Genomic DNA, 15,289 nt, shown 5'->3' with positions numbered 1-15,289 from the left:
CAATTCCGGACGACTCCAGAAGATTCACGACGACTCCGGATGACTCCGGATGACTTCGGAAGACTCCGAATGACTCCGGAAGACTCCGGATGTCTCCGGATAACTCCGGACAACACCGGATAACTCCAGCTGACTCCGGACGACTCCTGTCGAATCCGGGTGACTCCAGACGATTCCAAACGGCTCCGGTTAATGCTGGGCGAACTGCTACTTTCCGGAGTCAGCCCCGAAATTTCCTGAGCGGGATCGAAATCAATTCCGGATTTTAACCATCATAACCCATCACTAGGCTCTGCATATCTCCACCCTCCAGTGCATCTCTTCAACTGGAAAGCTGCACAAAGGGAGGCAAGGATGGCTTAGGATGGCAAAAACCAGGGCGCCATCGCCGAACCAGGGGGAACACAACAGTGCAGCCGCGTCGTGTTGTACTACGCTTCGTTCTATATGTTCAATGAACCCCAGCTTCGCAAGTAGTTGTAGTAGTAGTGGTGGTAGTAGTAGTAGCGGTTGTACGCAAAATGCAAACACACACATACACATAAACCTTGGGAGAGCCCCATGGCGAGATGCTCCAAGTCCAGGGCCGAACCCAGAAAAGCGACCGGTACGCCGGTGTTCGGTGTGTCTACGTGCTGATTCCCACATACACTTCCCGACCAGACGGACCAGGTCTGTCGTGGGTTTCGTGTGTGTGTGTGTCTGTGTGTGAATGGTTGGGGGGGGGGGGGGGGGGGTTTCAGACAGGGAAAAATTGCCGCGAGTGAGTGTGCGTGAAAGCGAGCCCTATTGCCCATTTTCCGACATCTCCACCCCACACACACACACGCACGCACATTTTCTACAATCAACGTTCAAATAAACAAAGAGTATGTGTGTAAAAAGCCCGGCTAGCATCTCCGGCTACGGGGACGAGCTTTCCACTGGGGCGGGGTTGTTGTTGTTTGTTGTGGGAAAATGGCCGCTGCTCTGCGTTACGTATGCGCTGCACGCGCTATCCTGGATGCATGCACCCAACCACCCCCACCTCACACACACACACACATGCACTTCCGGGTTGACGGTAAATACGAGTGCAGTGCCGGGAGACTGTTGGGAATTTCTTGGGGGTTTGGAAACCCTGGCAACATCTCCTGGAATGAATGTTCCAGAATGTTCTTGGGAGAAACCGAATTACCGTTTTTTGTTTGTTTGTTTTGTTCTTTCTTCAAACGTCTGGTGAGAGTAATTAGATGCACCACGTGAGCTTCAAGTCTCTTCAAACTTGGCGAAGCAGCGATCGCACCATAAGAAGTTCCTCAAGATGTTTTGTGTGGCTGTGGGTGTATGTGTAAACAGCGCCTAGTTCTTGAAAGGGTGCGGTCGATGTAAAACCATTTGCGATGGAAGTTGGCGAGGAAGCCGCATCCGACAATCCCTCATCCAGAGTTCCCATCAAGGGTCCGGTTCGGATTCAATGCTAGAGAGTAATCGCAATCGCAAAATTTTAGTTACTATTTGTTAATAATCTATTGAACAAACATACATAATTGTAACACTTTCCCGGCGCGCTCCCGTGCTCTCCCTTTGCTCTCAATTGCTAACGCACACGCTATCTCCTCTCATTTGAAACAAGTTGATTTTGTATATAATGAATCTTCAATATGAAAAAAAAACACAGAAACACTATCGTCTTCAAATTCTAACACTTCCATCCTGACCGCATCTTTTTCGTACATTCGCAAAAAGGAATTAAAAAAAACAGCAAAAAACGATTAAAAATGCAACCGCCAATACGTAATCTTGGTCTACAGCAAACAGAAAAAAAGGATTTCTAAAATTTCTAACAAACACACACACACACACGATGAAAATGGAATGGCCAACCAGGATGTCCTGTCCTAACATGTGCAAAACAGCGCTAGCGTTAAATGTTTTAGTATTGTTTTGTTACCACACGTGTGTGTGTGCGCCTGCTGTTGCACAGTTTTAGTCGGGCTAATAGAATTTGCTTAGTTAATATCTAGTTAACATATGCCTTTTACTTTTACTTTTTGCTCGCTTGTCTACTACTACGCGCTCTACAAATTGGTTAGTTGCAGTATAATTGGTTTGAGCTAGTATATCCTAAACACAAGTTACACAATTCTTCAACAAACTTTTCCATTTCCCCACCCCGGCAAAAAAAACAAATCTTAACAGTGGCCAGTGGCTGTTCCACTCTACTTTCGCCACCCGTTGCTTTCAACATTCACGCACTGTTGCATGCTTGATTTGTACAAGAGTCATTAACGTTGTCCCTCAGCTTCTGTATCCTATCCCGCTCTACGCTCTATATAGTCTCTGTAACACTTATCGTAAGTAGCCCTTATCGGTATCGTTATGCTCCCGTTGAGAACGAAAAAAAAACACACACACACACATGCACACATTCAAGAGGAATCGTTAAATTGTGCATACAGCGGATTAGAACGAACATTGTGTACAGTGGGGACGACAGCAGGATGACGCGACGCGCGTTAGTTTGACGTTACGTATGGTATATATGATAAATAGTTACCGCTGCCGGCACATTTTGGTACGGAAAGATATGTTACAACGGAACCGGTTGGCGGAGAGCGTTCAGGCCGTACAGCAACCCGTGGTACATCCCCATTTTCCCCAGTACAAGAGTTTGCCAGGAGTGCTCATAGCTGTGGGCCACGTTATTGACCCCTTCTTACGTGAAATGAACTTAATGTAATGGGAATTGGACTCTATAGCACCCTTGATGGACAAATCCAACACGAATATCCAGGAAGCCTGTCCAGCAAGCGTGCCAATAGAGTCTAATTTCCAACACATGAAGTTCACTTGCAATAAGAAAGAATCAAGGAAGGAATTCCCACAACCATGAGAACACCTGGAAAACGCTGTAATGCAAGTTGTTTTTTTAAAGCAAGGGCTAGCGCAATCTCTGGGAGGCGTGTTTGTTTGTTGTTTTTTTGTTCGCTCTCTCCCGCTTTTTTGCCTACTTCAGGTAACCGACGAGAATGTTTTTCAGCAGAAACAGCACCAACACTCGAAAGATCACCTTCGAGACGTCCGGCCAATATCAGTCCTGTCCCGCCTTGCGGCCGGCGCTGCCCGGCACGACGTCCAGCACGAGGTCGCTGCCGTACGACCAGACGAGCGGCTCGTGGAACTTGTCCTGGTGCACCAGGTTCTTGTAGTGGTGCAGGGCGGGATGGTCGATGTACGCGTCGCACCCGTAGCACCAGACGGACAGGTCGGCGAAGCTGAGGGCGAGCGGATGGTCGGCCGCCCCGGTACCGTGCCGCAGCATGTGCTCGTTCACGTACCGGCCGCAGTACACGCCGAAGCAGAGCAGACAGATCCAGTTTTCCACCTCCGCGCCACAGTCACTGCACGGTGTGCGCGTGTCGATTGCTGCGGGGAAGAGCAAGATTAACACATGGAAAATGAAAGGAGACACACACACACACACACACACACACACACACACACGGTAGCCTTACCCTCGGGGGCCGTTTCCGGTCGCAGCAGCTTCAGATGGGGACAGTCGCGGCGCGGTATTACGGCAAACATTTCCTCGTTCTGCAGTGCCTGTAACGATGGAAGCTTTGTTAAGTATTGTTGGTTGAACAATCCACCCACCGATTTGCCTGCGAACCTCTAAGTTAGCCTCCAAAAATTCGGTCAGCGTTTGGGACGGTTGTTTGGAGCTGCCCGCCGCCTGCTCACCCCCACTGCTGCCAGCCGTCGCAGCGGACGACGACGACGACGGGGTGGACGTGGTTTGCTGCGGCTGCTGCTGGTCGGTGCCGCCCCGCTCGCTCAGCGTCATATTGTCGAGCGCCTCGATCAGCTCGCTGCCGGCCTCCTCCAGCAGCGGTTCGCTGCTCGGCAGCTTCTTGTTGAAGCAGAGCGACCGCCAGTAGAGCCGCTGCACGGACAGCACGTTCGAGAGCGTCTCGCAGCAGGACGCGTGCGTCGCCGGGGGCGTGCGGGCGGTGCCGCTAACCGGCAGCAGCATCGGCAGCGGATCGCCCAGCAGCGCCTTCGCGCACATGGCCATCGCGTGCGAGATCGAGTTGACGTTGTAGCCGCCCTCGAGGCACAGGACGAGCCTGCCGCCCGCCAGCACCGACAGCCACTGCGTGAAGTGGCCGTACGCTTCGGGCGTCACGCGGCACCCGCCGAGCGGGTCGCCGATCGCCGCATCGAACCCGGCCGACACCAGCACCAGCTCCGGCTCGTACTCGTACGCGATCGGCAGTATGACCGAGTGGAACGCGGCCACGTACTCCGGGTCGCCCATGCCCTTCCGGTTCCAGGGGATGTTCACGTTGAAGCCCCGGCCCGGCCCGCTGCCGACGACGGTGTAGTCCGCGTCGGTGCTGCGCGGGAAGAACGCCCCATTGTCGTACCGGTGCACCGAGACGTACAGCACGTGCGGGTCCTGCTCGAAGATGTGCTGCGTGCCGTTGCCGTGGTGCACGTCCCAGTCGACGATCAGGACGCGCCGCAGCCCGTACCGCTTGACCGCATGCCGGGCCGCCACCGCGATGCTGTTGTAGATGCAGAAGCCGTGCGGCGTGTCCGCCTCCGCGTGGTGGCCGGGCGGGCGCACCACGCACACGCCCGACCGGGTGCGGCCCTCCAGCACGTCCTCCACCACGGTCAGCACCGAGCCGGTCGCCATGCGGGCGCTCGCGTCCGTGCTCGGGTGGAAGTAGATCGAGTTGTACTGGTCGGCCGTCTGCTTCATCGTGCTCGACTGGCACACCTCGCCGATCAGGCGCACGTGCTCCGGCCCGTGCACCAGACACAGCTCCTCGGTGGTGGCGAGCCGGCCCGGCAGCCGCTTCATGCGCTGCGCCAGCTGGTAGTCCCCGGTCAGCCGCTGCATGATCTTCGCGATGCGCTCCGGCTGCTCCGGGTGCCACTTTTCCGCACTGTTGCGGTGCTCGAGCATCAGTTCGTCGTACACGTAGCAGACGCGGTCGGGCGGGAAGCTCAGATCGGTGGCGAGGTGCAGCCGGGCCAGCCGGTCCTGGATGCGGGCGCGCTGGTCCGCCGACTGCACCGGGTAGCAGTTGCGCGTCTCGTACCGGCCGGGCTGGGCCGGCGGTTCCGGCGGCACGTAGCATTTGATCACCTTGTGGAAGTTGTCCTGCGGGTTGGTGTTGTTGTAGTCCTCCAGGCTGCGGACAGAAACAAACACAGAGCAATAAATTATTACACTTGGAATATTGGGATTTCAACGCCTTTCAACCTACTCGTATAGCTCGTACAGCTGCAAACACTTCCAGTACTTCCGGTGGCTGTAGATGCAGTTCAGGATGGACGCCTGCATGCTCTCGGACGGGGGTTGCAGCGCTTCCGCCAGCCGTGGGGCCGGATCGCCGAGCAGCGTCTTGAGCGTGAGCGCGCAGCCCTCGGCAAGCGACTCGAGACAGTAGCCACCCTCCAGGACGACGGCGACGCGCCCCTGCGCCATCAGCAGCAGCGGGCTGAGCAGGTGCGAGTAGAACGCGGGCGTTATTTCCATACAGCCCTGAGGGTGGGGAGGGGGAAACAGTGAAGATTAGTAAGCAGGCCTGACAGGCACCAACAAGAGACGCTTAACGGTAGCGAAGGAACAGGTTGCATGCATGGTTGGAGCAATGGGTGAGAGAGGAATTTCCAAGGGATTTGGCGAGAGCATGAAAACTAGTAATGGGTAAAGATGGCAAAAATCTGTAGTCGACTACAACCCGACTCTGACAATTTCGGAACCGATTCCATACAGGTTCGCATTATACGCCTTAGACGGAGTCGTCCGAAACTGGCCGGAGTCATCCGAAGTCGTCTGGAGATGTCTGGAGTCGTCCGGAGTCGGAGTCATTCGGAGTCGTCCAGAGTTGGCCAGAGTCGTCTGGAGTCGGCCGGAAGACCAAAAAAGCACAACGAAAGGAAAAGCCTGATAACAAGCATATTGATGCCAACCGATTCCGATTCCGGTCGACTCCGTTCGACTCTGAACGACTCCAGACGACTTCGGACGACTCCAGATGACTCCAGACGACTTTGGACAACTCCAGACGACTCCGGACGACTTTGTCCTGGACGGCTACAGTTGCCGACATTTTGTCAGTGCGCTCCAGAGAGCACATCATTAATGAAGACACATCAATGCCGGTTACACCCAAATGACGAGCGAACAATAACTTAGTTAACAAATTTTGCCATTCGATTGTATGTTATGATGTTAGGAAGTTATTTGGACTACAAATAAGTTCGTGCAGTTTTTTTAGTGAAAAAAAAGAAGCTTAAATATGACAATCTGATAATGCATTCAATGATCAAACTATTTTCCGACGGTAATCTGTGGCCGCAATCCATGCAGCGATCCATTTGCTGACTACTTTGTAGTTGGAGCAGAACTGGTCAGCCAGCTTATCGACTCCATCGAGCAGAAGAGACAGCAATCTGAAGAATCATTGTCTAGGCTATATAGCGGGTGGGATAAACCTTTAATTTTTAGTGTTTTTCAGTACCTTTCACAGATGCCTTAGATATGAGTTGCTGCTACAAATCAGAGTTAACATTGCACGTGACTCAATACCTCACTACTCAGATCATTCACATTGGGAAATGGACTTGGGACTTGCTGAGACACTTCTAACGTCTTCGGAAGTCCTTGATGTTTTCGGAAGTCCTTGATCTTCATCAAGCATGCAGCCTTCAACATCAATTTTAAGGTATAAATTTTTGGCTAGTAAGTCAATTGTTTTGCTCACAAAATTTAACCTAATGTCTGAAACTGCGTGTTCCAAAATCATTAATTTTAAGATAAGTTGTTAAACATTTAACTGACAGAAAACACGCTCTTGAGAATACAGTGAAATCTCTCCAAGATGTCATATTCCATACATCTTATGTCTCTGCAAGATACATATCTCCCTAAGGCGAACATTTTCTAAGTTGCATGTGCAATTTGATAGCCTCAATTATCTAAGATGAACGTTGAAAAACAATTCACAAAAAAATATTGATCCAAGGATGCCAGGTTTTTCTCGTGGTTTCTTGGATACTTCAGAGCAACACCTTCATTAGTTTTCTTTCACGCCGACGGTCCCTTGAAGATTCACCTTAGGGAGATTCCACTGTATGTTAATGTGTTTTTTACAGAAAAAAATGATCAAATCACACGATTTTAGTAGTGTGCTTGTAATATAAGGTTAAAGTTGTCATAAATCTCCTCAAAAACCTTTTAAATATATCATGATACCTACAAGAGTCTAGAATTGATGACTTACAGTCAAAAATGCGTTAGAGTCAAAAAATGAAGCCTCACAGGCAAAACTTGATACCTAAGATCCCAAATTTAGCGGCAGCGACTGTATTTATAGTCCTAACAAATGTGCATTAATTACTTAAAAGAACAACGAAAAAATGCCAAAGGAAGGAACCCACATGTAACTAACAAACATGAGCATGACATAATGATGAAGTTTAGCGTGTATGCTTGTGTGAGTTATCGTGCCAGCTGTAATGATGTGTTACTGTACGCCAAAGTACAAAAGACATAAGAGTTAGATACACCCAAAACGAGCAGCGAAAAATATAGTATAAATCATCGCCAGCAAACGCTGGCAAGCACTGTTTCCCGGTGGCTACCTTTTCGTCGCCCAGGGCAGAATCATAACCAGCCGACACGATAATCAGCTCGGGAGCGAACTGTATGCCGTGAGGTGGGCAGTAGATGGGAGACACAGAAAAAAAGGAAGATCCACAACAACATACACACACACAACGCAAAAACGGGGAAATGGAATAGCGGGAAAGAAAAGAAAGAAGAGAGAGAGAGAGAGAAAGAAAACGACGATTAGTTAACAACGTCAAATCAACAAACACACACCTCTGGACATCCGTACGCAGCGTCGTAGCCGGCCGATACGATTATCAGCTCCGGTTGGAACTGGAAGTAATAGAAGCAAATCATGTTACCAAAAGAAAAGAAAGAAAGAAACGATGCAAACATGGCACACAAGCAGGCTAATAAATTCGCGCAAAACAATCGCGCTATCATAAAACTGCGGGATGCTTGTGATGTCGGCGGCGGCGGCGGCGGTGGCGGCGGTGTGTCTTGCGTTCGTTTCGGCGACAGTCTGATTGCTGATTAGTTTTCCGCCCCGTCATCGCGCTGGCCCAAGAGAGATAGGGCAGGCGAATCTTCGTTCTAGAACGCATTTCGTCGGCTCTCCTGTTTCCGTTGGCCTATCGGGCTGAAAAGAACCCGCTTGCTTGCTTGCTTACCTCCGTGGCGACCGGCAGTAGCAGCTGCTGCCAGATCGCGAGGTAGTCGCCGTTGGTCATGCCCGTCTTGTTGAGCGGCACGTTGAAGTTGTACCCCTCGCCCTTGCCGGTGCCGACGTAGTCAAAGTCGGACTCGCGCAGGTTCGGCCAGAACGTGCCGTGCTCGTACCGATGGATGGAGAAGTACAGCACCCTGCGGGGACGAGATGAGATGGATTAGAAAAAAAAAAACAGAGCACAAAATGGGGCGTCGCTACCCGAAACCTCACCTCGGATCGGAGTAGAACATCCGCTGCGTGCCCTGCCCGTGGTGCACGTCCCAGTCGACGATCAGTATCTTCTGCGTGCCGAGATGGTCGAGCGCGTGCTGGGCTGCGATCGCCACGTTGTTGAAGAAGCAGTACCCATTGTACTCGGCGGTCATCGCGTGGTGGCCGGGCGGCCGCAGTATCGCCATCCCGTTCTGCACCGTCCCGCTCCACACGCTCTCGACCAGCTGGATCGTGCTGCCGACCGCCAGCACGCTCGTTTCGTACGACGTCTGGACAAACCAAAAAAAAAGAAGAAAGTGTTAGTGGGGGTCGGCTTTGGGCGAGTGCTGGCCTGAGTGCTGGCTTACCGGATGGATGAAGATGGCGTCGTAGTGCGAGCTCAGCCGCTCCAGCTCGGGCTCGTCCTGCGAGCCGTGCATTTGCGCCAGCAGCTCGATCTGCTCGGCCGTGTGCTTGGTCAGCAGCTCGGCCCGGGTGGCCGGCCGGGGCGCTACGAACTGGCACCGGTCGACCAGCTGCCCGATCGTGAAGCGCTCCATCACGCGCAGGTACCGCTCCGGGCACTCCGGATAGTTGGTGTCCCACAGGCAGCGGTGCAGCGCGAACCGCTCGTCGTACAGGATGCCGGTGGGGCCGCGCACCGTCCGCGCCCCGCTCTGCGCGTTCTGGAAGATGTCCTTCAGCTGCACCTCGGTAAAGTCGGAGCTGCGGCGCTGGTCGCCGCCGGCCCCCGTGCCGTTCTGACTGGTGGCGGACATTCTCAGCTTGCCCTGCTTCTTGGCCTCCGCTATGCTGCCCTTGCCGGTCGACCGATAGCCACCGTACAGCTTCACCCGCCGCTCCTCCTGCTCCGCCTCCGTTGCTGCCTGCTGGGCGCGGGTCCGAACCTTCGACTGCTTGGCGCTGCTGCGCGTCACCACGTTCGGGTTCTGCAACGCAAACAAAAAGTGTCACACGATACACATTATTGTACACACGGCAACGGGTAAAGGGGAAAAAAAGGGAAAAGGAAAACTTAATTACTCGCGGCGAAACGGTGTTGGTGGACGGAAAAATGCTCACGACAAACGCTAGAGCACGGTGTCACCGCACTGTAGATTTAGGTTGCCACTTGCGTTGCTTGCAGCACCGTGTGTGCCCGATGGAGGATGGTTTACTTCTTGCGTGCCCCACTAAACGCGACCTCCTATTGATTTTGTGCGACCCCGTGCGGGATGGTTTTTATTCGTGTGCCCCGAAAAAGTGTGCCCCACGATAAGAGACGCCACGATTTGCTCTGTCCCGCTCTTTTTTTTTTTTGTTTTGTCCCGTTCTTCCCATTCGTTCCGTAGCGTTTCTGTTTTGCTCGTGCGCCTGACAGTGTGTGTGTTTGTGTGCTGTGCTGGGCGCCCTCAATGATCCCCCCTTGCTTTGGTGCTAATCGATTTAATCCAGTGCTCGGCAACTCTGAGCCGATTTTTTTGTTTTCGATGCAAACAATTGGGCGTTACATTAGCTGAATATTGCTCAACTCAGTATTTATAATTGGACCGTTATTGGACGTTTTTTTAAAGAAAACAAAAATGTGTTTGAAACGATGTACAATCAACCTTTAAGTTGGCACCCAGCATACCCGGGTATTCCATACATTTTGTATGGAGAATGACACTTCTCTTCTTCTACTTTTCGTATTGTGCTTACTTTCGAGTCAAATTCAAGCCATTAGAAATTTCAAATAGACAGTTAGTTTTATCATAAAATGGAAAAAAAAACTTCAATCAATTACTTAAATAAAAAAGAATATATGGTCGGCATTCCTTGCTTACGGTATTAAAAAATAGAAAGCATTCGGCCTTAGCACCATTTTTCGATCGAAAAAATCGAACGCTTTGTATGGGGAAAAATCCGTGCTTTTAACGTAACAATTCTATTCCGAATTCTTCTATGTGATTGGGCCTTTCACCGATAATTACACACACAAAATAATCATTTTTTTGTTCCCCAAGCGTTATTACACTGTTGAGTATAATTCTAATGTCAAAAATGCTTTCTCGAATCGATTCTAACGTAACAATTCCAACTCTTCATACAGTGGAACCTCTCATAACGAGTACCGAGTATAACGAGTTTTTCGCAAAACGAACAAATCTAAATGCCCAACAAACACATATCTTATAACGATTAAAATCTCGCATAACGAGCAATACCGTTTGTGTTGCTGGTACATGTTTCGGTCCCGATGTGAAATCAAGATCACGATCGGTTAGGATTGAGTATTTACTTTAATTTTTATTTTCACTCAGGCAAAATGTTGATTTTCAAGGTGCAACTGTGTCGCATAATTGAGTGTGAGGAACAAGTGTGTGGCGTATATGTAGATGAGTGTTTCAACCCCTTTTTTTGGATCTACTTGCTCATAAAGGAGAGCGTTTCCACTAGGTGCCACTCCAAGTCTAGCAGGTATCGCCACAAACCAATACATAATCGTCCTGAAAAGTGTTTTTTGAACGAACAGACTAAAACAATCACCCACTTTTTCAAGAAATTTGATCAATAATAATGATAAATAACAACCATGAACTAAAAATATACCACAATTACAGTCGTTGCCACCTAATTAACAATTATAATTTTAAATCACATAAACAATACTAAAACCGTGTATATTTAATGCTTTTTGAGAAAAATAATGAAATTTTATAAATTATAGCGCCGGTGTTTACACCTCAAAATACATGCCAATTTTTTCACTCCATTAAACCTACCAAAATAGGCATAACGATTGTTATATATTAAAGTATATTTATGAAATTATTCACTACTTAACTTAATTTCAATAATTTCGGAATACACAGTGTCAGAAATTTCGTTAAATTTTGTAAATAAAGCAATTGACTCACAGTCAAACATTGATGCCTTAGGGCCGTGTCTGTGTTTCGTCGCATGTGATTTTATCGCACGTGCTGTCAAACGCTTCATCGATTCATATTGCGTTGATTAGGATGATTTTAATAGTTTAACGAAAATGAAATTATGAAAAGATAGTTTGAGATTGTTCCTACAAAATACCACACAATTAGTTTGACAGATAACATCGGATGCGGCGTCCGACGAAATTTAAAAAAAATATGATTCCCTCGTACGACGAAATCGCACGTCCGACGGTATCTGTCAAATCCCATATAAAATGTTGGTAGGCCGTCCGATAAAATCGCATCCGATGAAGCACGGAAACGGCCCTTAGAGACAAAAATTGTGACACGCTGTCAAAAATCGGTGCCTACGAGACAAAAATAGGCGAGTTTGTGTCAAATTTGAGCGGCAACGACTATATTGTAAAAGTATTAAGGAGACAAGATACATGCTTTCAGATGCGTATATGCCATTTTTACGAGCACATTTTCAGTCCTAGAGCCAATTCCATTACTTTTCATACAAATTCGAAGGAAAAAGAGTGTTTCGCATAACGAGTTTTTCGTATAACGAGTGAGTCACTGGAACGGATTAAACTCGTTGTGAGGGGTTCCACATGTACTAAAACTAATATGCCAAAACATTGTATATGATGCACTTCTCCCAGAACGTAACAGACTCTCAGACCAAACATTAAATACGTTTATAATTTCAACAATTTCGAAAACGAAATTCTTCAAAATTCGCCAACTATATGTTGAAATTGAATCGAAGGACTCTTTAGATGCAACATAAACAAATATTATTATTGCAGATATTTTTAACTTTTTCTCTACTTGCTCTAATACATTAATATCATTTTTGCTTTCAGTTACACTCCACTGTCACTCATTTAATCTATTTTGAGCATACCAAAAAAAGGTTGTTTGCTAAATGAGTTACTGCTTTAATTGTGTTGAGATCACCCCTCCAAATCCCGGTGCAGTTTAGTGCCACTGGGCTGAACTGCTCGAGAAGTGGATCCAAAAAGCCCGTAACCTCGACACAGTATTTTGTTTTCTTCTCAATGAGGGGGTGGACCGAAGGCGGGGAAAGGTTTGTTGTTTTATTGCAACCCTCCCGTGCGTGTGGCAGGGGAGCGACGGAATGTAGGCACCATCCCAGCGGTTCCTTAAGTGTCACACACAGCGCACCTGAAGTATAGGCACTGCCGCGCACAACCGAAGGCCAATTACCCTGCCCGTTTGTTATACTTCTTTCTTTTATTTTCGTGTGATTTTTCCCTGCTAGCCAGATTTATTCATGTATTCCAATCCATTAGCGCTTAATGGTTTGGTGCGTGCGTATTGATTGTGATGCGAAAACCCATGTCGTCGCCCGGTGACCGTTAGAGAGTGTGTCGCATTTTAAAGATCTGTTTTTTCGTTTGTTGTTTGTTGTTTTTCCTTGCAGTTGGAAAGGGGGGCGAATGATATTGACTTTCTTTACTTACCATTTTGCTTTTCCCGGTGGTTGATGGTTGACTGAGCGCGCGACAGGGCTGGTGGTGCGCGTTCCCTGACCTGCTCTTCCTGGCAGATGTTTCGCTACGGGTTTTGTCACACTCGGGGTGCTTCCTGTTGACGGGGGTTGATTGTTCTGTCTCACACACGCACAAACACACTTGCACTTTGTTGTTGGTCCTTTCGGTGTGCGTGTGTGTGCGTGTAGGGGATGTTTCGGGATGTGTCTACTGCAAATTGGCGACTCGCCGGGATCGGAGCGAATCCACGTTCGAAGCGTTCCCTGGCCACACACTGCACTGGGCTAGAACAAAGGAAGCGAGCGAGCCGAGGCCAATGGCGCGCGCGGGCGACCCACGGAAGAAGAAGAGGAAGAAGACGAGGGAAACAAAATCAGAGCGGGTGGGAGGGTGGCCGATTACTTCATCGTTTCCTTTTATGTAAGTGAGGTAGGCGAAGCTTGGCTGCCCCGAACGCACAACGCTTCATATGGCTTACCCCCGGCGGCAACACACAAAATGCCCACGCAAAAACACACACACACGCGCGCGCACTCCCAAGCCTTCGTTTATGCGTGCGACGACGACGAAGCGCCAAACGAGCAGCAGCTGCTGGCCAATTCTTCTGACATCATCCACGGAAGCTACGGCCCAAAAACAGCAGCGTCCCGCGTGCGGAATCGCAGCAACAGCACCAGGCACTACCAGAAAAAAACACACCGCCACTGAGAGCAATGGAACCGATTTCGGGTAAACTTCCGCACCGATTTCGGGTTTTGGTCAATGCGACCTACACGCACAGCGCCGTTCTGTGAGCTGCTGCAAAACACACTGGCGTGCGACGGGCCGTACAACAACCAGAAGAAAGAGAGGGGGAAAACACCCAAGAAAACTATAAACAACCATACTCGAGTGGAATCGAGCAGTCAGGCACTGCTCGAAACACGATACAGATGGCACACACACACTGGGACTGTTTATCCAAGGTGTTGACAGGGCAAGGTTAGGCATCGTAGGATATATCCTCGTGTGAGGTTACGATTTTTTTTAAATAGATGTCTGTTGTACGTTGAAAAGGACAAATAGTTCAACTTCTAGCCTCACTTTAATTTCCAGAATGTAACGGCGTTTGGAGCTGGAATCGAATTTAATCTCATTTCGATCTAAGCTACCTTAGTATTTCAAGAGCAAGTACAGAGTTCCTTTAGGTCCCTCTGCAAAGGTTCCTCTGTAAAAAGAAGGCACTGGCATGCTCCAGCTGAATGGAACGAACTACGGAGAATGGCGTTTCGTAGAGTTCGTCTGGACCAACTCGACAAGTTCTTGCGAATGGACCGGTAAGCAAACTCCTGGCTGGTTGGATTTGTTGGAGATGACTGGCCTGACTAGCCAAGGAATGGTGATGGATAAAGTTACCAAAACATCCGGAGTCGACTCCGATCCGACGCCGATAATTTCGGAAGCGACTCTGGAAGGTAGGTCCGCCCAGCATTATGCGGAGTCATTCGGCGTCACCCAGAGTTAGAGTCGTCCGGAGTCGTTCGGAGTCGTCTGGAGTTGTCCAAAGTCACCCGGAGTCAGAGTTGTCTTGAGTCGTTCAGAGTCGTCCGGAGTTGTTTGGAATCGTTCAGAATCATCCGGAGTTGTCCGGAGTCACCTGGAGTCAGAGTTGTCTTGAATCGTTCAGAGTCGTCCGGAGTTGTCCGGAGTCACCCGGAATCAGAGTCGTCCGGAGTCATCCAGAGTCGTCCGGAGTTGTTCGGAATCGTCCGGAGTCGTTCAGAGTCGTCCGGAGTCACCCGGAGTCAGAGTCGTCCATAGTTGTCCGGTATCGGCCGGAGTCTGCGCCGGCCTTTGAAATAAATGCCTGTATACGAAGTGCACGCGCAAAATGAAAGTAAAAAAACACAAATAAATGAAATGCCTAATAACAAAGACAACTCCAAACGACTTTGACTCCATACGGAAGTAGTGATTACAATTTTGCCGAAGTCGGAGTTGGATCGGAGTCGAGGGCCGTGCTCCAGAGAGCAACATCACTAATGTGGAAGTTTCGTGAGGACATCCTTGCGAAGAAGTCAACCAGAAGATCTCGCGCAAACGGCTGGCTACGGTTGCGCAGGAAAGATGGATCTTTGATGTGAAGTCATTTTGTGCGACCTGCTGTAACTAGTGGCAAATTGCAGATGTATCAGGAAGAGCTCAATTGCTGAATAGTTACGATCCTCTTGCTGACAGCCCTTGAAAATGTTGAAGATTAAGACCAGACCATTGCTAATGGGAAAACATCGCTGGAGAGTAATCGCTTTTATCGCTGGAAGTAATCAGAGTGGCAGGCAAA

The 15,289-nt window shown here is 49.3% G+C and overlaps 1 protein-coding gene across 6 annotated transcripts; it reads right to left on the bottom strand.

Annotated features, from left to right (window-relative positions):
- Positions 1-1,484: 1,484 nt before the first annotated feature.
- On the bottom strand, positions 1,485-13,831 carry LOC1271709 (histone deacetylase 6). Of its 6 annotated transcripts, none has more exons than XM_061646750.1 (10): positions 13,448-13,831; positions 12,940-13,253; positions 8,903-9,484; positions 8,553-8,824; positions 8,284-8,476; positions 7,645-7,704; positions 5,262-5,539; positions 3,653-5,186; positions 3,498-3,585; positions 1,485-3,408 (listed from the first exon to the last, which is right to left on the bottom strand). In XM_061646750.1, exons 2-10 carry the CDS (start codon positions 12,940-12,942, stop codon positions 3,074-3,076), a joined length of 3,345 nt encoding a protein of 1,114 aa, XP_061502734.1. In that variant the 5' UTR covers positions 12,943-13,253; positions 13,448-13,831; the 3' UTR covers positions 1,485-3,073. The 6 variants fall into 6 exon arrangements, with proteins under 6 accessions (XP_061502734.1, XP_061502741.1, XP_061502723.1 ...); XM_061646757.1 differs by having other exon boundaries at positions 12,940-13,243; XM_061646739.1 differs by lacking the exon at positions 7,645-7,704 and adding an exon at positions 7,886-7,945 and having other exon boundaries at positions 13,448-13,830.
- Positions 13,832-15,289: the final 1,458 nt, after the last annotated feature.

This window comes from Anopheles gambiae, chromosome X (assembly GCF_943734735.2).
Source record: "Anopheles gambiae chromosome X, idAnoGambNW_F1_1, whole genome shotgun sequence".
In the NCBI taxonomy this organism is placed as follows: domain Eukaryota; kingdom Metazoa; phylum Arthropoda; class Insecta; order Diptera; family Culicidae; genus Anopheles; species Anopheles gambiae.
Note: the sequence above shows the minus strand (reverse complement) of the source record. Positions and strands in the feature narration are given on the sequence as shown.